Source organism: Phalacrocorax carbo, chromosome 3 (assembly GCF_963921805.1).
Source record: "Phalacrocorax carbo chromosome 3, bPhaCar2.1, whole genome shotgun sequence".
NCBI classification, from domain to species: domain Eukaryota; kingdom Metazoa; phylum Chordata; class Aves; order Suliformes; family Phalacrocoracidae; genus Phalacrocorax; species Phalacrocorax carbo.
In genome coordinates, this window is record NC_087515.1 from 32,292,752 (window position 1) to 32,315,175 (window position 22,424).

The 22,424-nt window shown below is 42.2% G+C and overlaps 1 protein-coding gene across 1 annotated transcript in view; it reads left to right on the forward strand.

Annotated features, from left to right (window-relative positions):
- Positions 1–22,424, forward strand: part of ALK (ALK receptor tyrosine kinase) — a 239,075-nt gene that overhangs the window by 170,286 nt on the left and 46,365 nt on the right. Inside the window, exons 8-10 of the mRNA XM_064446430.1 lie at positions 2,429–2,598; positions 13,417–13,511; positions 14,914–15,057. Of these exons, the coding sequence (XP_064302500.1) occupies positions 2,429–2,598; positions 13,417–13,511; positions 14,914–15,057 (409 nt within the window). The remainder of the gene's footprint in view (positions 1–2,428; positions 2,599–13,416; positions 13,512–14,913; positions 15,058–22,424) is intronic.

Here is a 22,424-nt window from a genome sequence, read left to right on the forward strand (position 1 = left end):
AGCTCCTGCACAGTAGGAGCTTCAGGACTTTACCTCTCAAATTTTGAACTGTCAAAATGGCACAGTGAAGTTCCTCCAACTTACCTGTATTAGAAATTTCACATAGTGCATTACAGTAAAGTTGGCATTAGGGTCCTAAAAGTGCTTCACAGATGGACCGTTAGTAAAAGGAGTTGATTCCCTGCTATAGGTTGAGTGCTTTAAATGTCCACTGGCATTACAAAGTTATTTTTAAAAAAAAAAAAAAAGTTTAGTCCTGATCAGTTTTCTCAAGAGAAATTACTTAAGTGGCTCTGAAAGGTATTCTAATGATATTTAAGGGAGAGCAATCTTCACTGTCATTTCAGTAGTCTCACTTCATAGGCATTGAAAGTCTAAAATGCCCAACAGGTTATTTAATCTTGATTGTCAGCTGACATTAAGACCATGTATGCACTAAGAGTTAGGAGTAGCCATGCAGATATCGAGTTTGAAGGCATCAGCCTCCTACACCATAAACCTTTGTCAGCAGCCTCTTCCACTGGTGTTGGTTCTGATGAACTTCTGGGGATGAACTCAGGCCTCCCCCAGCTGCCTCCTTGGCCATCACTTTTTGTTTTATCTGAAGCAGTTCTTTGCAGTCCTGCTCAACTCTGCTTTTCTATCTCTGGTGTCTGCAAGGTGAAAATCCTCACAATTCATCCTATGGTTTCCACTGTCTGACATTATGGAAACAGACGTGGGACTCCCCAGGTCCTTTCTCAAACTAGAGGTGAGTGTGAGCTGGTAGTAAGACTTGAGCAGTGGCCTGTCCCCAGAAGTGTTGTGGTCTGGTGGCTCCAGTGATGGTTGGCTGAACTCCAAAAACCTATGCGTCGGTCTTGAACACCTGTAGTCAAAATGAGGTAATGAATTAGATTCACAGACCCGTACCTACATATCAGTTTGTACACCTTATCAATGCTTATGTCATACACACTAGCAGTTCAACGGACCCAGGAGTGGTTCCAGGCAAGTGTGGTGATTTTTGGACTGTAGAGAGAGAAGAATTACATCTAGTTTTTGGGACTCTGTCATAGGTTTGCAATGTAGTCAAAGTCACTGCTGTTTTTGTAACTTTGGAGACAGGCAGGTAAACTGCACTGTTTACCTAAATTCAGTATTGAAAATTAATACCATGTAATGTGTGTACCTAGAATTTTTTTTCACCCACCCCAAAATCATGAGTGGGAGCAACACTTCTGTCCTTTTGACCTCTAAATGTGACTTGTCTGCCAGGACAGACTTACACCATGAGATAGGAACAGCAAGCAAATTCTAGCAGTTGTTTCTTATGCTGAGAAATGGATATGAATATTCTGTGTTATCAAAGGAAGAAAGTAAGATTATCATGTATTCCTGTGTAAAATATAAATTTAATTCCTAGCCTCCTGACTTAGGTATTGGCTTTGAAGTGTTAATAACCAGAGAACTATTTTTTAACATGCGTGGACACTGGATACTGTGCTGAATGCTTTCTTGTGTCCAAAAATCCATCATTAATGTAGCTTTAATAAACTCATGCTTTCAGTATTCTCACCTCTTACTGAGATGAGACCCAGCTCCTGCATGTAATATACATATGTATTTTACTTATGCTCTTTATCAACAAAGAGCTAGCCGCTCTTCTTCTTTCCAAGAAAATTAAAATACTATATTCTTATAATATGGATTCTGAGACTAGCCTGACATAGAAGGGATTGTTTTTCGTTTCATACAATAAGGAAGAGAAAGTTATAAAGTGAGAAAACTACATGAAATAATTTTATGTACGGAGACAAATGCAAAGAAATGGACTCAATACATTAAATGTAACAAAAATATCAGAAAACCAGTTCCCTAAGGTATTTAATTAATGAATAACGTAATTATTACTGAACTTTAACTGGAAAGTCTGTAGAAATTTAGAAAGAGGTAAGGAAATCTCTTTTTTAAAAAACATATCTGGGGGACGAGGATGTGATTGCTAGTGATGCCTGCTTATTGCCGCTATTCTCCCTCTGTTTTTTGCTCCTGCCAGAATAGAGAAGTTTATTGTTGAGAAAGTTGTTAGTCTTAACTTGAATCTCTTAGGTGGCATCTTAGGGGACTGTGGCCTTTGTACTGCAGATAATAGAGGTATTAGCTTATCCCTTTAAAATTACAGACACATATGTGACAGGTAGAACAGATATTTGAGGCTCAACTTTACCAAAAAGAACGGCCAGTAGTTCCAATATTAAATACCATATACTAAGTATTACAGGCTTCCACATCTGTGGGGTTTTCTGAAGGGATTACATGAGCATAAGGGAGGAAGAATCGACTTTCTGGTGATTAGAAAAGAAATAAATGAAAGAAGAGTTGGGAATTCTGTTAACTTTTGGATAATGTTTGTGATGTTTAATCTCATATGTTCTCTTTCTTCTAGCTGCGAATGTCATGGCTCATCCATGGTGTCTTGCTGGGAAATATATCCCTGATGCTGGTCGAGAACAAGACAGGAAAGGAACAGAGCCGGACGTTCTGGTATTCAGATAACAGTGAAGGTTTGGGAATATGGCAGTGGATGATCTTACCTCTCCCAGAAATACTGGATAGGTACGAGTCTCCTCATCATTCTCCTTCATGGTCATCAGTCATTTTATTACTAGTTACCTGGCAATAAAAATGGCCAGCATTGCTTCTGGAAATGGTTCCCTCAGGGAGAGGAAGCATTTTGTCCCATTACAGGTGGGGAGTGAGAATAACTGAGTGGTTAGAGCAAAACACTCAATTTTACAATTCCTGAGTGGTGGTCTTGGATCACAAACTGGGTCACTGGGTAGTCTACAGCAAGGTGCTTAAAATTCTGTCTCCATTTCATTGACTGGAAATACTCATTCTCCTCCCATAGTGTTTCATGTAGCATGTTTGATCCTCTTATGTGGTTTGCTAGAGTTGGATGTGAGCTCTATAGTTGATATCTTTTTCTGGGTATCAAAGTCCCCAGTGTTCAATGTGTCTAGATCTGAGGATGAAAGAGGTGGGAGAAGAACCTGCTGAAAATCGGACAAGGATGCATCTGAACACCTTTGTTTTAGCTGCAGCAGTTTAATAAAGGGCTGTCTCAGTTATGACTGTATTCTGGCTTTAAGCATAAAAAGTTTATCTGGTATCACATGCTTAATCTGGTAGCATATGCTTATTTAAAGAGTATTGTTTTAGCTGTTTCTTACAAGTCAGCTTTAAAGGAATACTCTGTTGTTCATTGTTTACTTTTTCTGTGTGATCTGGCTTATGCTGTTTATAGAGAAGACACAGACATACTTCACCTCCTGCTGCCCTGGCCCTCAGGCTGTAAGATGCATCTACAGTCTGTGTCATGAGCACTGTTGTCCTTTGTCATTTTGGAAATCCGTGCCCTAGAAATAATGGGTTTCATTAAGGGATAGTTTGCCTCATCAGAAGTTTGAACAAACATTATATGAATATCTCTTTTATCTTGCTGGCTCTTGGGGATGCACGTAGGCTACAAATGCAACAAGGACACTGCCAACACTTCAGTCCTGAATGTATAATTAATATGTGTGCGTCAAGGACTTAAAAAATATCAGCATTAGGCTTATTGTGCAGTCACTGCTGAAGCACCAGTTGTAAAAATACCTGGTTGCTTCATTCTCTTCAGCTGTTTTTCCTTTGAAGAATGGTATATTTTGCTATTATTATTTATGTGATTTATTTTCTGGTGTTGCCAGGGGAATGTTTTCTACCTGAATTATTCTGTACTCTTATACTATTGCTTTCCTTTAAATTCTCTCTCGTTGCACAGTCAGGCAGAGAATACTTTGATCTTAGGAGCCAGGCTAGCAGTGGTTCATATGGAATCACAGCTAGAGCTGACACACGGTGCTGACTATTATGTACAAGGCGCTGACACCCTTACTTCCCCATTACTTACAGAGAAAGACAGCTGGGTTCACCAGGGAAAGGGGGTTTGTTGGAGGTTAAGACATAGGCAAGGAAAAGTTTGAAGGTTTCTTTGTCTTTTGAAAAGTTTTGTCCTTATTTATTCACAGAAAGTGCACTATTTTAATCAATTTTTTTCTAAGATTCATTTAGTTGAAACCAGTCATTCTTGGGAAGGAAGAAATCTCCTGTGAGACTTGGAAGTACTGCAGGTGTCTTTCTCACCATCTTGAAACCTGTTTCTTAGGAAATCTGGACTGATGTACAAATTAGGAAGGAACTCTGTGGAAGTGTGCCCTGAAATGGTACTGGGGAGACTGCAATGTATATACTTTGGAGATAAATGACAGTTTTATTAAACTGTAAGAAATGTTTAAATGATGTGAGCGCAATGCTGGTGCTGCTGAAAGCTTGCTGTGTCTGTCTTTTTCTAATTGGTTCCTGTGTCAGTAGCTGTGAGGGTCTGTGTTAGAAGAATCACAATACTGCAGATATTCCTACAGAAGGAGCTGAAACTTTAAATCACCTCACAGAAATAAAGCTCTTGAATAAAGCACTCCAGTGTACCAGTTCCACACAAAATTAAGGCACATTCCATTATGATTGGGAAGCCAAATGGAAAGTGTTATTAATAACAATATAACACGCTCTAAAACTGCTCAAAAGCATGCTTGTTCAAAAGCTGCTTAGCCATAATTTCCATGTTTGGCTTATAGCACTTCAAAGAATCATTAGGAAGACTCCCAAGAAATTAGATCAGCTCTATCTTTAGAAACAGACATTTCTTAAATGTTTGATATGCCTCAGGCTGTTGGGACAAATTATATTTTGGCAGAAAATCACATCTAGAAAATTTCAGGTGATTTGGCAGGAACAGAAAGTAGGGAGGAGTATGACAAAAAAGCTAAATTGGGACTGAGGGATGCAAGATTTCTAGCACTCCGTTAGCCTGGGCAACCCTGGACACGTGCTTAATTTCCAAGAGTGTGATGAGGAGAGGATTGTCTTCTTTCCTCCCATTTGATCCTTAGGTAAGCATCCAGCTAAAATTTCACCCTGTGTGAGGTCTTACCTTTTCTCTGCAGACTTTAAAGAGGCTGAAGTTCTGGTTTTTTACATCTTCCCAAAGTTAGCTATCCTTCCTTGTTCTGGAAGGTGTTTGCAAAGCAGTCTTGAGAGTTGGCTCATGTGGTGTGCGGGTTAATAGAGCTGTAACCCAATTCCAAATGCTCAGCACCTTCTCTGCATGGGGGTGGAAGGGCAAAGGGCCTGGTGAAGCATATGCCATCAAAGCAGCCACAATTAAAGAAGCCAGTGATGGGCAAAAGCTCCTTGAACTGTTGGACAAACAGATTGTCCTTACCAGAGGCAAAAGGCAAAGTCTCCAGAGGTGCTGTGTTTTAACTTGCCACTTAAATACACTCCACACAAACTAACAATCTTTACTATATTTCATTTGGCCCACATGAAGCCACCTACATACCCCATACCCCCAGCCCCAAGGACACATTATCTGCAAATCGGACAATCTGCACACATCAGTGAAACCTAGAGAATTGGTCATTTTTACTTACTGGAATTTACATAGTAATGCAGTGCTAAAGTATTTGGGTTGAGAATAGCATAGAGAACAGTGTCGTTGTAAAATTGTTTTATTTGATGGAAAATTACTATTTGTTTTCCAATGATATGTGATGAGTCTGTTGAGAATTGTTCTTTTTTAACTTCACAGAAATGCGAGTAGGAAACAGAGTCTTGAAAGCTCTGTAGCTGGTAGTTTGGGCTTGCTTTTTTATACATTTGGTTTTAGTTACTAAGTAAATGTAAGTTTAAATTTTAATAATGATATAGTCATGGGACTGTGACAGCAAGAGAAAAAACAAGCCTCCTATAATTGAAGATGAGTGATTTGTGTAGCTAATAATTAGACATTCTGTTAGTTTAATAGTATGGTTAAGGTATATCACACAGATAAAATAAAAGCACATGTAACAAAGTGATTCTCTGGAGTTTGCCGTAGGCTGATGCTTGTTATCACCAACCCACCTAGCAACAGTTTAGTTGGCAGTATAAAAGGTGGAAAAGTATTAGGTCTAATAGGCTGAAGCCTGGCTGGAAAAATAACGCTTTCAGAAACAAATTCTAATTCTCTTGATTTCTGCCCCTTTGGTGAAGCTGAGGTCAGCCACGTGGAGTGACATGTAGACTAAATGTTCTGTGGGTCCATCTACCACCTGGCTGGAGTTGCCTGGAAGTGGGCTTTACATTAGCCAGCCCAGCCCAGCTCTGGTATTTTAAGGCCTATATTCTCCACTAAACCCATCCTTTTCATTAAAGATTTCACTGTAACTTCTGTGGGAGGACCATTCTTACAAATGTCAAGTACTAATAGCAACCTGTCCAACCTCAGTACAGTCTTCTGGTAGAAGAAGATTGTATAGAAATATGAAACGAATGTAAATGTGTCTACTGGTTAGAAAGGTTTCCTTGGCTTCCTTCCTCCTTAGGTTTATTTTTTTGACATTATGAAGTCTCAATTTCTAGCCAGTCTCAAGTAGTAGTGGTAGATGGTGGAAGGAGAAGTGAGAGGAGTTTACTTGTGGTCCCTAGAAACTAAATTTGTAGTCATAGGTAGCAGCACCATTTGCCTTGTCACTGATAGCAACACCAGGCTCTGTGTCCTTTTAACAGGCCAGCATGTTCAGAAAGCAAAGAACAATTTTGTTTTGATCCCATTGTGCTCAGAGACCTTCAAAGTTATTTTCTTGCCAATGACCTCCTGAACATGGACCGAGGAATTTTACTATGTTGTAAGAGAAAAATGTGGTTTACCTTGAAGGCTAGGATGGACGTGACCTTCCTGAGGAAGAAAGCAAAAAAGTCTATAAACTTAAGTTACCCCAGAAGATGATATTCTGTTGCAACACATCAAAATTCATGTCCAGATGATTAAACATACTTTCTTTAAACTGGCTTCTTTACCTGTTCCAGTCTTGCTGGCTCACTGGAGTTTTACAAACTACACTGATGCTCATCTGGTTTTCATCTATGTATCAAAGCGGGATTCCCTTTCAGTCCTCGGGAGTGAGACCCTTTGTTCTGCCTGGCTTCTTCAGCAGCTCTGATCTCAATGGCAGCCAAAGCAGCTGGGGAACCTCTCAGTCATCGCTGCAGTAAAAAGAAGTTGCCTCATAATCATACCACTCTGCTGGATTTCTACCAGCTGTGGCAAAGCACTCTTCTTGTCTAATAATTTCTTCTTGCATTGCTCTGTCTCTCCCTCACGCTGCTTTTAGATTTTCTTTCTAATAAGTTTCTGGACATCAGGTTTCCCATCAAGGAAGAGAAAGAAAAAGAAAGTTCTTGGCAACATTTTGTACCTGGAGACCTGTTTGTCTCCTGTTATTCCTGAATTTTCTTCCCATTCTGCTATGAAGAAACAGGGACCCTCCGTACAAGCTAAGCACATGTCCCCCTACACGTTACCACTTCTGTATTTATTGGTCACATCTACACCCAGGTCCCTTTATTCTTTCTTCTTGTATCCATCCAACAAGCCCAGCCTCTGTTGCTCCAATGTGGTCCCATGTTACTTTGTTAAAACCAGCGTGAGACTTTAATGCTTGTATCACTGCTTTTCCGTTCTGTAGCATTAACTATGTCTGCCACTGTCCTCCTTTTGAAATGGTTGTTCTGCTGATGGCTGTTCTGAAAAAAGGGGGTTTGGTGACACTGTGTGCAGAGTACCTTCTGACAGTTTTTGTACGTGTATATATTCAGCATGGTTGCCTTTAATAACACCTTTGAATCTCAACCTTTATTACCTGCTATTAAGTAAGTTCCTGCATGGCAATTCTGTCACTGTAACTGAGTTTGGTTAACATGCTTACATTTCTCCAAATAATCTCATTCCACCTAAGTGTGTCTTTCATCCCAAATAGGAAGTATTCCTTTGTGAAGTGGGCTAACAATGCATCATTTGTAACAGAGAAGCTAATGGGAACCTGAATGTAATAAGGGTTAGTGACCTGAAACTTCTCCATTCCGTAAGTACCTTGGTCTCAGGCAGGTTCAGCCGTAATTATTTTAGCTAGGTAGGGAGAGAAATCAGTTCCATCAGAAGCAAAACATTACAAGTTAGGAAATGGGGTCTGTACATACAGGCACGCTGTGATCGTGTCACTGCATGGGGGATTGACTACAGAGAAGATTAACATTCAATCTTGGTTAATAATCCCTATCTTTATGATAAAAAGAAAAAAAATAATTATTATGAACCTTTATAAAATAATGGCATGAAAACAGCTGCCTGAATCTGGCTAATGGAAACCTGAACTGTCTGTGTGAGCCAGGGACAATATTTAGGTGGAATTCAGACTTGTTATTGAAGGGAGGGAGCTGCAGAATTTGCACAAAATCAGCTTTCTGAGGTCTTCAATTCAAAAATGTTTTTTATTTCCCTCCAAACAGAAGAGGGTATAATACACCTAAAAGCTAACATTTCTGTGCAATGAAAACCTAAGGATAGGTGACATAAGGAAAATAGTTTGTCCTCATGGAAGCTATACCAACATAGCTACAGATGTATTCTTATATTTTTAGCTGTATGTTCCCCTCTATAAATAAGCCCCAGATATTTTGGGGGGAACTAGTCTTCTGTTAGGATCGAGGAAAAAATAAGTAAGCAACAAGAACCAACTGAACAGAAAATCCAGGTTGGTGTGATGAAGGTCAAATACTGATCACACTGAAATAAAACCCAAGATTCAAAGATCCTGAGGAATGGGGAAGATGACAGCCCAGAAGCTTTGATGATGCCCTGTTACTGTCAGACTTATCTGTGTTGGAATATGCCTGGTCCTACCTTTCAAGGAACTGTTCATCTGGATTCAGATTCCACTGGTTGGGCCAAAGAAACAAATGAAGAAAAGCTTATTTGTTATGCCTTTGGTGGTATTTCTTACCTCAGACACTGAAATATTTGTTCAGTAGTCACCCTTGAGTGGTTTTGGAATTTATGTAAAACTTGTATCCTTCAGACAGGCGAACTGATATTCCCCAAAGGGAAGATTTGAATTAGGGATTTTTTGTCCACCTGGTAAGGCATTTCCCATCTGCCTCAAACAGATTTTTTTATTATTATTATTTTTAAAAAAGAACCGTTGTGTGAGTTGTATTCACAGCTCAGCTGACACTCAACTCTGCGGGATGTAACCTGTACTTCCCAGTTGTCATACATCTAAGGAACTTTTTTTCAGCTGTGCTCCTGGGGTCAAGTAGGACAAAAGAAGAGACAGATAAGAAGTGATTTCCACCAGTCCTCAAGTAACAGTTTTTCTAATATCCAAGCCATTAAAGCCTTTTATAGCAACCATGTTTTCATTCCTATGAAGAAATCTAGCTTACAAACACAGACTTATCTGATGAGGATTTGGATTCCACGTGAGGGAGTTGCCGGGATTTATTAAGCAACAAAGTCACAACAAACTAGCCAGCACTAATTTTGCTGTTCCTGTGTAGTTGCCTTCAGGAATACTCTTTCATGGCCATCCACCACAGCATCTGTGTTTGCAGTGAATATGTCTACATGGTGCTGTGGACCAGTATCTGTGCTGTGTAGGTGCCAGCTGAAGTACTGGATGTGCAGTCGTCACACCCCGCTTTAATCTGTGCAAAAATATCAGTAAGACGTTGTCACCTCCAGTGTTCTACTGAGTCACTGCAATAACATACGCTTCTGGTGTTTCAGTATCGGCTTTCACCAAAGTCAAAGGGAGTTGTTTCATTAATTTCAAGGATCAAACAGAAAGAAAAAAAAGGAGGGGGCAAGGGAATGAGATTGTCTGTGGGGTTTTTTCCATCTCACTGATGTGTGACATTTTCATCTTCAGTTTTGATTAAATTTCCCTTAATTAGCCCATTAAGCTAAAACCACCAAAGCTAATGATTGAGATGTTGGTTAACTGATGATCTTGTTTCAATGGAATTTGAAAGACATCATATTTCTAAATTAATAGTGGCATTAAACTGGAAAAGAGAAAAAGATGAACTATTTGTTGCAGAAACGCTGGTCTCAAGAGAAGATTTGTAATGAAACTGCATTCGTGTTAGAAAAAAATCAAATTGATAGACAACCAGAGCAGCACTGATGGTCCTAACAGTGTTTGACATTCACATGATTTTTCTATGTTGGAAGCATTTCTGTCATTTTTTTCATCCATAGTGAACCTCAGGAAACTTCTCAAGTGTTCTGGCCCCACACACCCTGCAGGTAAAATCAGCAAGGCTGTCTCTTATCTTGAATGAACTGTAAATAAAAGTGAAACACAACCTATTGCGTTCTTACATGGGCATGTTAGACAGCACTCCATTCAGTGACAGAAATACTGGTTTGTATCATGCCTTTCTGTTCTTAGGGGCTGAACATTTGATAATTCTCATAAGAACAACCCTTCATTGTCTGAAGAGATGTGACATGAACAGTGCATCAAAGCATGACACCTTGGGGCATGAAGCTTAGGTTCTGTCAAGGAAATTGCCTAAAGCTATTTTCAGAAGTATTTAGTTGCCAGGGACAAAGAAGGTGCGTAGTAGTCTTTGCAGAAGTATCTGTCTCTCCTTTTACACAACCTGAGCTAATGTCTGCAGAAGTGGAGGGAAAAGCTCACATGGAGGACCATGTCTAAAAACTGCTTATTTGTCTTTGTAATTTGTTTCCCATCCTCAGTTTAGGACCTTACAAACATAAGTACACATCAAAATGTCCATACCTCCAAGTGGCATTTAGTGTGCATCCTGAGGAAACAGGCTGAGGATAAATGCATCAGACACAGTTCCAGTGGTCCCTTCAACGTAGCGCCAGGGTTCACTGTGTGCAGGGCATTGATTTTCAGACACAGCCCACGGAAAGACGTGTAGCTGAATCCATTTCCACCTTACCTCTCCCTGGAGGTTTCAGCAGCACACAACAGTGGGGAAGAAGCTTCTGCTGAGCTACTGTCTGTAGTTTACAACCCAAGGTAGGTCCTGGCTCTCCATAACATACCAGACTGTAACCTGTGGTGGTTCAGGACCTGTTTCACATATGGTTCATTCATCTCTGCTGCTGGCAGAGTAACTTAGAGGAAAAAGTATATCAGACAAGTAGTAAATGTAAGTAACAGACAGTAACTTACTTTTACAGTATGTAATTACAGTAAATAGTGTCCTGAAAGTAGTAACTTATAGGAAAAAGTAGATCAGACAGACTTATTTTTAACACTCACATGGCATGTCTCGAACTGAACAGCTTATGTTTATGCTAGAGCTTGTAATTTCATTTGAAGTGTTGTGAGTTGTCAGCTGTGGAGCAAATGGGGGGAGGAGGAAGGGTAAGGGCAGGCAATGTACTTGGAAGCCTGTTTAACGTCCAAGGATGTTAACATTCCTTCCAGTTCTCCTCCTAGACATACCCACAATGGTTTTGGGTATGCTGACTAAGAACGTCATTCGTGAGTTGGGTAACTCATGAAGTGAATGAGGCTCTGGCAGCATCGGACTGCGGTTGCTCTTTGTATGGATTGTGAAGGCAAAAATACATTTTCATTTTTGTGATCTTCAGATCTGTTTGGATGGAGCTGCTACCTTTTGAGCTGCTAAAGATGGATTATTTAGCAAGGAAAATTATGTCCTGCTGTTTGGAGTTTCCTTTGATGCTAGGGATATACTTCCTCCACCATATCCGCTGTTCTCTGTGTCAATCACCTGCTCTTCCACAGCAGCTGCTCATGTCTTTAGAACATAAAAAGTCCATTTTAGAAAAGTCTCTCCATATGTCCAATGCCTATCTCCAAGGAGCAAGAAATTTCAGTGTTGAAGCACTATTGTTTTACTTTACCAGAGATAAAGACAGAGGACCATAGTAATTATATCAACTCTTTTCTGTTGTGAACAGACTATGTCCTGTTCTAAACCCTTTGCACCCTTCAGAGACAGCCAGTATCTTTTTCTGTTTAAAGTTTTTGCTTTGATTGGGTCAGCTTTGCTGACCATGTCCCCATTTATAGCTTAACAAGAACACCATTTGCAGAAGATGACGACACTTAGTCTAGATATCCTCAAAAGGCACATATCCCTGGCGTCTGTTTTAGCTTATGCCAAACCTCACTGTCATCACTGGTAGTGAAAGCTGCACTGTATTTGAGAACAGCATGGAAGCCGGTTATGTTTGTCAACAGAGTCATGTGGCTGAAACAGGCAAAACACTCATTCAAAACACAGGAATATGCTCTCCCAAAGTAAATGTACGTACGAGCAGAGAAGCTTCACTTGAATTTTGTTTTGTGAGGTTGGTTTGTTGGTAAAGGAGAGATAGATTTTAAAAACAGTAGGAGACAACAAGACTAACACAAGAATAATGGTAGCAGACAAAAAGCTGTGAGAAGAAAAAAATTCTGCTTGTGTTTAGAAACTTGCTGCAGTGAAGGGACAGGATTTCTACAGCCTTTTTAAATAAATAGGACTGCCTCTCAAAAATACCTTATTCTGTCATCAATTTCTCATCTAAACAGGAATACCTGTTTAGTAAGAATTCACATTCTGGCTAAACGCTTATATCGGGAGACATGAACTTGCTAAGCTAAGAGAAAATCTAAATCTTTGAGGGCACTAAATTAATGCGTGGTCAATATGCTATCAGATTTAAAGTATTTGGTTGTGTGTTGTTTTTGCTCTTCCTGTTGACCTGTAAGATGGCTGAGGGTGAACTCACAGTGATCTTTCTTCTGGTAATGTAGGAGTGGCAGAACTTCCTGGCAAAAGCCAGCTGAGAGTGTGGAAGTGATTTAAGGCAAACCTGCTCAGCTTCTACAAGGAGATAATGAGTTCTGCTCTTCCTACGGACTACCCAGTGTCAGTTCCTCTCTTTTGTGCCTGGTAGGACTGTTAGATACCCTTTGCTTCCTAGAGGGTGGATCAACACCAAATACTTTCTGTATTAGTTTCAGCCTTTAATTGCCAGTTTCTTTCAGAAACTCCAAATTACTTCAGGAGCCACAGCCTACTTATTTTTCTTAACACTTTAGGGTGCAAATCACTTTTTTTTTTGAGAATTTGAGAATTGAGTGAGATTAAAATCACTTAGATGCCTGATTTTCTTTTGTGCCAGAAGCCAGGGGACTTTATTTTCTGTCCTGATATGCGCGCGTGCACACACACACACACACGCACATATATATATACTTGCACCTGCTTCAGATTTTATGCCTCTGGAGGGAAGAGAATCTATATTCTTCTTTCTGTCTACCTATACTTATGTACAGCTCCCCTCCTCAGATCATCTTTGCTTGTTAGGGGTGAGGATGCTTTCTCTGTCAATTTAATATTTTTATACATGCAAAGAAAAGCTTCCCCCCCCCATCCCCATTCTAAAACTGCTTTCATTGCAAAGAGCTCTTTAACAGAATTTAATCTCTGTTCTTTCAATCTGTGCAGGTTTTGGTTTCAGATCATCGCTTCATGGGAAGAAGGATCTGATGCCATTATTGCTTTTGACAATGTCTCCCTTAGCCTGGACTGTTATTTAACAAGTAAGTTTTTCTTTTATCTGCAAGTGGTTTGTCTTTTATTTGCCCTATAATTGAAATTTGGAAAGGGGTTGAAACTGTGGGGAAGGGACTGGGTGTTGTTATCTTCAAAAGACTCCTGAAATATAAAGGTATGTGTCAGAAATAACTGCTTAGATGGACGAGACCGTTCAGATGCATAGCTTATTAGTGGAGCCTGCCAGTGAATGAGTTCTGAGTTTGGCAGTAAATGGATAGTAAGACATACGGTGTGGGAGAGTCAGCTTCCAGCTGAGGCAATAGCATCACCTCTCCACCCAGGATGATGCAGAAGCCAACCTATGATTACAGAGTTCCACATGTCCTGGTTTGCTGTGTGACAGTTATCAAAATGAATGACAGTTGGACTGTGGCTAGGGAAAGACGGGCATCCTGTGATCGACACTAACTTTACAATAACATTGGGCACAGTACTCCAGTTAAATTAGGACAAGGTTATTTTATTTGGACTGACATGCATTTAAGTCTGAATCAGAAACTAGGATCTTCACTCTCCCCTACTCTTGGGAAAAAATTTGGATTCTGATCCAGACTTTGTGATTGACTGGCATCTAGAGTATGCCCAGTCTATACCTCTGCTGCCAGATTTCACCCCATTTAGATTTTTATTGAACATTTGTGTCTGGTTCATCTTACACAGTCTCATACACAGTGAATTGCTTAATTTGTAAATATGTTCAATGATCTGCCACTCCATACCTCAAAACAACTACTTACATGAGGATTGAAGGATTGCTGCTCTGAACACATGAAACTTTTACCTTAAGTTGTGCAGTAGAATTTGTGTTCTATCATCTCCTGGGCTTGAAGCTACAACCTCTGTAGCCCTGTTCAGATTGAAAACCTCTAACCTACTTCTTCATCCAACACATCCAACAGCAGTCAGGATGTTTCATCTGCCTTGTGTTATGTTAATTTAGTTTGGCTGGGGCTGTGAGTGTCTCCACTTACACAGTGATACCCCTTGGTTTCTGTGCATAAATACAATGTACCTCAGGTTCCAGTATTCTAAAGAGATCTTAAAATTAGGCTTTAGTTAAAAAAAGATTGCACATACTTTTACTGGCTAAAAGAGAAACTTTCTAACTGTTGCTAAAGATTGTATTCTGTATTTCTGCGTTGTGTCTTCATTCACCTGCTGTTTTGCCCACCGCTCATTCCTGTTTATTCTTCTTTTGTCATAGTTCCCATAACAGCAATGGAAAGTCCATTTGTCCTTTCCTTTTAGTAGTGTTATACCCTGTGACTCCAGGCTCTTATTCTCAGCAGAGACGTCTCTAACCGTTAATTTAGCTTCAGTTTTTGGATTATGTACTGATGCAGCTGTCCTTTGTGATAAACCAATCTGTGACTTCTTGTTTTCTAGTCAGTGGAGAGAAGACACCTCGAGGTACCGTTCCAGACTCAAGCAATTTGCTCACCAGTAGAGGTGTCCAGAAAAGGTTTGGATGGGAACAAAAGCTTCTGGGAAATCTCCAACTCAACACTGCCCCCATTTCTGGTCCAGCAGGTAATTGTCTGGTCTGAGAAGCATTTTCAGACAGCAGAGATTTCCACCTAATACAGATTTCAGTTAGATGTGGCTAAATGTAATTTGATTACTTTTTTTTTTTTTTACCAAAGCCTTTGTTCAGAACTTTTCACAAGTCCCTTACAAACAAAACAAAACAAGCTCTAGAAAGCAATTACCTTTAGCTATTAAATGTAACTTGGATTTTGATTGCAAGCTGGTAAAAGAAAGAACCAGAGGGAGCTGCTTCTTGAAGTAAAAAGTGCCTTTAAACTGTAAGACAGGTTTCTTTAGTGTCGTGGTCATTTAAAAATAGTCAGGAATCAAAGCAAAGTGTCCAAATTGACTGAGTCCAGCATGTGGTAACCTGAACACCCATGTCTAGCTAATACAGGCTTGGTTTGAAATAACATAGCTTTGCTTTTTCAGTAATATTTTTATCGTCTATTTGAAAGAGTACAGTATTGGACTTTGTTTTAACAACATGATCTTTAGTTAGTGAGGTGAGCTGATCCTGGCTGGATGCCAGGTGCCCACCAAAGCTGCCATATCACTCACCTCCTCAGCTGGACAGGGGAGAGGAAATAAATATAACAAAAGGCTTGTGGATTGAGATAAGAACAGGGAGAGATCCCTCACCAAGTACCGTCACAGGCAAAACAGACTTGACTTGGGGAAATTAGTTTAATTTATTGCCAATCAAATCAGACTAGGATAATGAGAAATAAAATCAAATCTTACAAACACCTTCCCCCCAACCCCTCCCTTCTTCCCAGGGTTAACTTTACTCCCAATTTCTCTACCTTCTCCCTGCAAGCAGTGCAGGGGAACAGGGAATGGGGTTTGCGGTCAGTTCATCACACGTTGTCTCTGCTGCTCCTTTCTCCTCAGGGAGAGGACTCCTCACACTCTTGCCTAGCTCCAGCCTGGGGTCCCTCTCATGGGAGAGAGTCCTCCACAAAATTCTCCCACCAGAGTCCTTCCCACAGGCTGCAGTTCTTCATAAACTGCTCCAGTGTGGATCCTTTCCACAGAGTGCAGTCCTTCAGGAACAGACTGCTCCAGCATAGGTCCCTCCCTGAGTCACAAGTCCTGCCAGCAAATCTGCTCGAGCATGGGCTCCTCTCTGCACAGGTCCACGGGTCCTGCCAGAAGCCTGCTCCAGCGTGGGCTTCCCAGGGTGTCACAGCCTCCTTCAGGCATCCACCTGCTCTGGTGTGGGGTCCTTCACAGACTACAGGTGGATATCTGCTCCCCTGTGGACCTCCATGGGCTGCAGGGGGACAGCCTGCCTCACCATGGTCTTCACCATGGGCTGCAGGGGAATCTCTGCTCCGGTGCCTGGAGCACCTGCTCCCCTTCCACTGACTTTGGTGTCTGCAGGGTTTTTCCTCTCACATATTCTCACTCCTCTCTCCTGCTGCAGTTGTGCAGGGTTTTTTTTACCCTTTCTTAAATATGTTATCCCAGAGGCACTGCCACAATCACTGGTGGGCTTGGCTTGGCCAGCGGTGGATCCATCTTGGAGCTGGCTGGCACTGGCCCTACTGGACATAGGTGAAGCTTCTAGCAGCTTCTCACAGAAGCCACCCCTGTAGCCCCCACCCCGCTACCAAAACCTTGCCACAAAAACCCAATACAGTTAGAAATGTCAGTCTTGTATGGTCAGTGTTATTTCATTCTCCCCTGTTACCCAGCTCCCTTTTCCAGCTTAGCTGTAGTGGCATGGGCTAAATAGATACAAGATTTCCATTCCCTCCCTCTCACATCACTGTCTCCTAAATGTTTGTCTCTTCCCCCTGCCAGGCTTGCCCACACATTCACAGTATCTGTTTTGAGCTCTATACATACATTTCTATTTCATTCTGCCTCCTTCCCTCCTCCTTGCCAGCTTCTCTTCCTGATTTAATTCAGGTGGTCACAATCTGCAGCCTACCTGGGGGAGCAGGGCTGATCATGGAAATGAGGGGTGACTATAGGAAAGACAAGCTCTTGCTATAACTGCCACCCTCAGCACTGTGTGCAGCTGTTTCTCCTCACTAGCTAGTTACCTGCCAATTTGAAATAACCACCCTTCTTAAGGTAGAGAGCAGGGGCATGGTTGGTATATGCCTTCTTGACTTTGTCAGTAAGCCCAGAGATTTGTTCCTGCTGCCTCCTTCTCTCCCACTCCTCTGTATTAAAAAGGCTTATTTGAGTCTGTTCTATGTTATGTTTCACTTTGTTACCTGTAACGTACTGCTGAAATACATTAACTATTGTTGTTAGCTCTGATACCAACAGCAGTCTGGTCAGCGTGGTCAAAAGCTGCACACAGTCTTCAAAGTCTGCCTGAAAAGCTGGATGCCACAGCAGGGCAGCTGCTGGTACTTGAGCTCTCTTGTGAATCAAGCTCTGGCAGTGGAAGATGATGATACAGTCTGCGGTGGTCAAAAGTTGCCATCAAGTGGGGTTTATTGATATTTTATGCACTGAGCATCATACAGCAAGAAAAGTGCAGGAGCCCTGACAGGAGTCTCAGGAGAATGAGACAGAGGGAATGAGCCCACGAGAAGATGCCGAGCTGGTTGGACCTGTGTTCTAGCTATAAAGGTTGTGTCTATCTCTGTTACAGATGTCATGTGTGAGCTTGGGCTGGTCACATAGGTACAATTTCAAAAAAAGACCCTTATGTCCTCTTTGCAGATGCTTTGAAGTGTTCCCTTTCATATCTGTATCTCTGTTTCCTGCCTGTAAGCGGAGCCACCTTTTACTTTTAAGTGCTGTCAGTATTGCTGCTAAGTCAGTGATCTTGTGGCAGGATCCATACACAGGTGTAGATTATGGACTTCTGGCTGACTTTCCAAAGCAATGTCAATGCTTAGGTGGTGAAATAGTTCCTTAAGGCAGCTCTACATTTCCTTGCAGGATACCTACTGGTTTAGTAACACAAAAGCAATTAGATATCAGGTTCCAATTGGAGAATGGCCTGAAGTTTGGATGCAAGGTTAATGTAAAGTGGCTATGTGGGTGTTAGGCTAGAAATCTTGTGGTTGTAGGTTTCTCTGAGGATTTTGTTTCTTCCTACTTCTCACTAGACCTGAAATTATGGAATACCTTCTAGCCCTTCTGCTCCCTGTCCTATCTGAAGAATGCAATTTAAAGAAATGCTTGGGTGGTAGAAATATTAGGAGTCAGATTGGTTGGGGGTAGAAAAGAAGGTCACCAAGGTACTTTGAGCAATTAAAATAATTTGTTATGACTTGGGATGAAAATTCAAGGCAATACCTAAGCCAGTTTGCATCATTGCTGGGCTTGATCCTTGGTCCTGTTCATGTTCTGTCTAAAACTGTCTCCAGCCCTTGAGGTCTGAAATCACTCCTACATTTTTCTCCCCTTTGTGCCCTCAGTGTAGACAGGACAGAAATCAGAGAAGCTAAGCTTCAGCTTCTTGCAGTTAGAAGTCATTGCATTTCTGAGGGTCTCCACAGCACCAAGTCACCTTTTTTCCTTTGTGTTGCTGAGCCCCTACTCTCAGTAAACACTGTAGACGCTTGTTTGGTCCCTGGGCTATGCATTTTACTCATCTTTAATCTTGTTTCTTTCTGCATCCTGTAATGCATTTAAGAAACCTCAGGCTGAGTCTGTCAAGGCCTTTGCTTTGATGGCCGCATATTTACTGTTGTGCGATTGAACCAACAGCATCAGTGCCACCCTGAAGTCCCAAAGACTGCATTGACCAATATGAGTTCAGCCAAAAGTAATTACAGCTAATGTGATCTTTGGCTTGTGTGATGGATCACAGGCTATAATATTTCCTTCCTAAGAAATAATATTAAAACAAAGAACTCTGTTCCTATAGCTGAGGAGACAACAGGATAATAAAATGCCCTCCCCAAATCCCCGAGCCAGCTCAGCCTACGCAGCAGGAAGTACAATCTGAAAGACAGGTACCACTTTGTTTACATGACAGTAAATCCAAAGAACTCCATTGCTTTCCAAGGGTATGGGCCTTGACTTGCTCCTCTGTAACTGAGAACAACATCTTAAATGCATCTGCTGGTTTTGCCTGTGCTTGGAAATCTATTTTCAGCTGAAGCGATAGTCATCACCACCAACCACCCTGTCCTCTCTGTTCTCAGGCCCTGTACCCAGTGAATTACTTCTTCAGCCTTGCCATTGCTTATCGTGGCTTGGCATGCCTCCAGGATATGTACACCGAATATTCAAAACACATAACGCAGCCATGCTGTGAAAGTTCCTAAAGCTTTCAGAAATCTGTTAACCACTGTCATGTGTCACGCACGGGATGATGAATGCACTGTGTAGAGAATAAGACCCCAAATTGCTACAACTAATATGGTGGTGGTGCTCTCTCAAGTTTCTTGATGAAGACCAGGACCAACATGGAAAAATTCCTGTGGGTTTCAAGTCGCAGTTACTTGCAGTGCAAGGTGGCCATTAGACAGATGATCACCAAGCAATGCAAATGGTTTTGTTTTAATTTAATTAATGACATATTATTTACTGATGTGCCATCTTCTTGCTGAAAGGTTGCGGGTGAAATTATTCTAAAAGAAGACTGCAAAAAAGTTGTAAGAAAACCTGTGTATACCAGAAGATTGAAAAAAACTTCAGTGGAACTAGAATTTTTGACTGAAATGGTTAAATCTGTGCACTGTTTATTTTGATGTAAACCAAGCTTACTTTGACTTTGTTTTTAAATTGATTAGGTGTTCACAGAATCACAGAATGGTAGGGGTTGGAAGGGAGCTTGATAATCTTGTCCACCCCCCTGCTTGAGCAGGTATAGCAAGGGCAGGGGGCACAGTACCACGTCCGAGAGGGTTTTGAGTATTTCCAGAAAAGGAGACTCCACAACCTCTCTGGGCAGCCTGTTCCACTGCTCTGTCACCATCAAAGTAAAAAAGTTTTTCCTCATATTCAAGTGGACCTTCCTGTGTTCCCATTTGTGCCCATTGCCCTTTGTCCGGTTGTTGGGCACCGCTGGAGTCTGGCCCCATCCTCTTGACACCCACCCTTCAGATATTTATAAGCATTGATAAGATCCCCCCTCAGTCTTCTCTTCCCCAGGCTAAACAAACCCAGGTCTCTCGGCCTTTCCTCATAATAGAGATGCTTGGGTCCCCTGATCAGCTTGGTAGCTCTCCACTGGACTCTTTCCAGTAGTTCCCTGCCCTTCTTGAACCCGGGAGACCGGAACTGAACACAATACTCCAGATGTGGCCTCACTAGGGTGGAGTAGAGGGGGAGGATAACCTCCCTCGACCTGCTGGCCAAAATCCTTTTAATGCAGCCCAGGATACCATTGCTTTTCATGGCCACAAGGGCACAGTGCTGGCTCAGGGACAACTTGCTGTCCACCAGTACTCCCAGGTCCTTCTCAGCAGAGACAATTTCCAGCAGGTCAACCCCCAACCTCTACTGATGCATGGGTTTGTTCCTCCCCAGGTGCAGGACCCTACACTTGCTTTTGTTGAATTTCATCAGGTTCCCCTGGGTCCAGGTCTCATTGGATGGCAGCACAGCCTTCTGGTGTATCAGCCACTCCTACCAGTTTTGTCTCATCAGCAGACTTGCTGAGGGTACACTCTTCTCCCTTCATCCAGGTCATTGATGTATATGTTGAACAGGACACAGCACAGACCCCTTGGGAGCACCACTAGTTACGGGCCTCCAACCAGACTCTGCCCCATTGACCATGATCCTCTGAGCTCTGCTGTTCACCCAGTTCTCAATCCACTGCACTGTCCACTCATCTAACCCACACTTCCTAAGCTTCTCTTTGAGGATGTTATGGGAGACAGTGTCAAAAGCCTTGCTGAAGTTGAGGTAAAAAACACCCACTGCTCTCCCTTTATCTACCCAGCCAGTCATGCCATCATAGAAGGCTATCAGGTTGGTCAAGCATGATGTCCCCTTGGTGAATCCATGTTGACTACTTCTGATAACCTTGTTTTACTCTACATGCCTGGAGGTGACCTCCAGGATGAAATGTTCCATCACCTTTCAAGGGATGGAGGTGAGGCTGACCAGCCTATAGTCTCCCAGGTCGTCCTTCTTGCCCTTTTTGAAGACTGGAGTGACATTGGCTACCCTCCAGTCCTTGGGCACCTCTCCTGCTGTCCATGACCTTTCAAAGATGATGGAGAGCGGCTTAGCGACAGCATCCGCCAGCTCCCTCAGCACTTGTGGGTGCATCCCATCGGGGCCAGTATATTTGTGAGGATCCAGTTTGCTTAAATGATCTCTAGCCCAGTCCTCCACAATCCAGGGGAAGTCTTCCTTTCTCCAGATTTTCTCTCTCACCTCTGGGGTGAGAGGGCTGGGATGGCTGAGGGCCAGCTTCAGCAGTAAAGACTGAAGCAAAGAAGGCATGCAGTAACTCTGCCTTCTCTGCATCCTGTGTCACAAGGGCACCCACCTTGTTCAGCAGCAGGCCCACGGTTGCTCCAGTCTTTCTTTTACTAGTGATGTATTTGAAGAAGCCCTTCTTGCTATCCTTGACGTCCCTTGCTAGATTCAGTTCCAGGTGGTCCTTGGCCTTCCTCACTGCATCTCTGCATACCCTGACAACGTTCCTATATTCCTCCCAAGTGGCCAGTCCCTTTTTCCACATACTGTAAACCTCCTTCTTTCATTTGAGTTTTTCTAGAAGATCTTTGTTCATCCATGTGGGTCTCCTGGCTCCTCTGCCTGACTTCTTCCTCATAGGGATGCACCAATGTTGAGCTCAGAGGAAGTGGTACTTGAATATTGACCAGCTCCCCTGGACCCCTCTACCTTCTAGAGCCCTAGCCCATGGGATTCCTCCAAGAAGGTCTTTGAAGAGGCCAAAGTTATCTCTCCTGCAGTCCAGGGTATAACCCTACTTGATGCCCTGCTTCTACCTCACAGTATCCTAAACTCAGCCACCTCATGGTCACTGCAGCCAAGACTACCCCCAACCCTCACATCCTCAACCAGACCTTCTTTGTTTTAGTATAAGATCCAGCAGCACATCTCACACCATTGATTCCTCCACCACCTGCATCAAAAAGTTATCCTCGATGCTCTGCAGGAGCCTCCTGGATAATGTGCGCCTCGCCATGTTGCTTTTCCAGCAAATATCAGGGTGGTTGAAGTCCTCCATGAGAACTAGGGCTTGCGATTGTGAGGCTACTTCCAGCTGTCTGTAGAATGCAGTGTTGACTTCCTCTTCCTGATCAAGTGGCCTGTAGCAAATGCCCACAACAGTGTGACCCATATTTGCCTGCCCCTTAATTTTTGCCAATAAGCTCTCAACTTGTTCTTCCTCCAACCCTAGGCAGAGCTCAACACATTCTGGTTGCTCCCTCACATAAAGAGCAACTCCCCCACCTCACCTT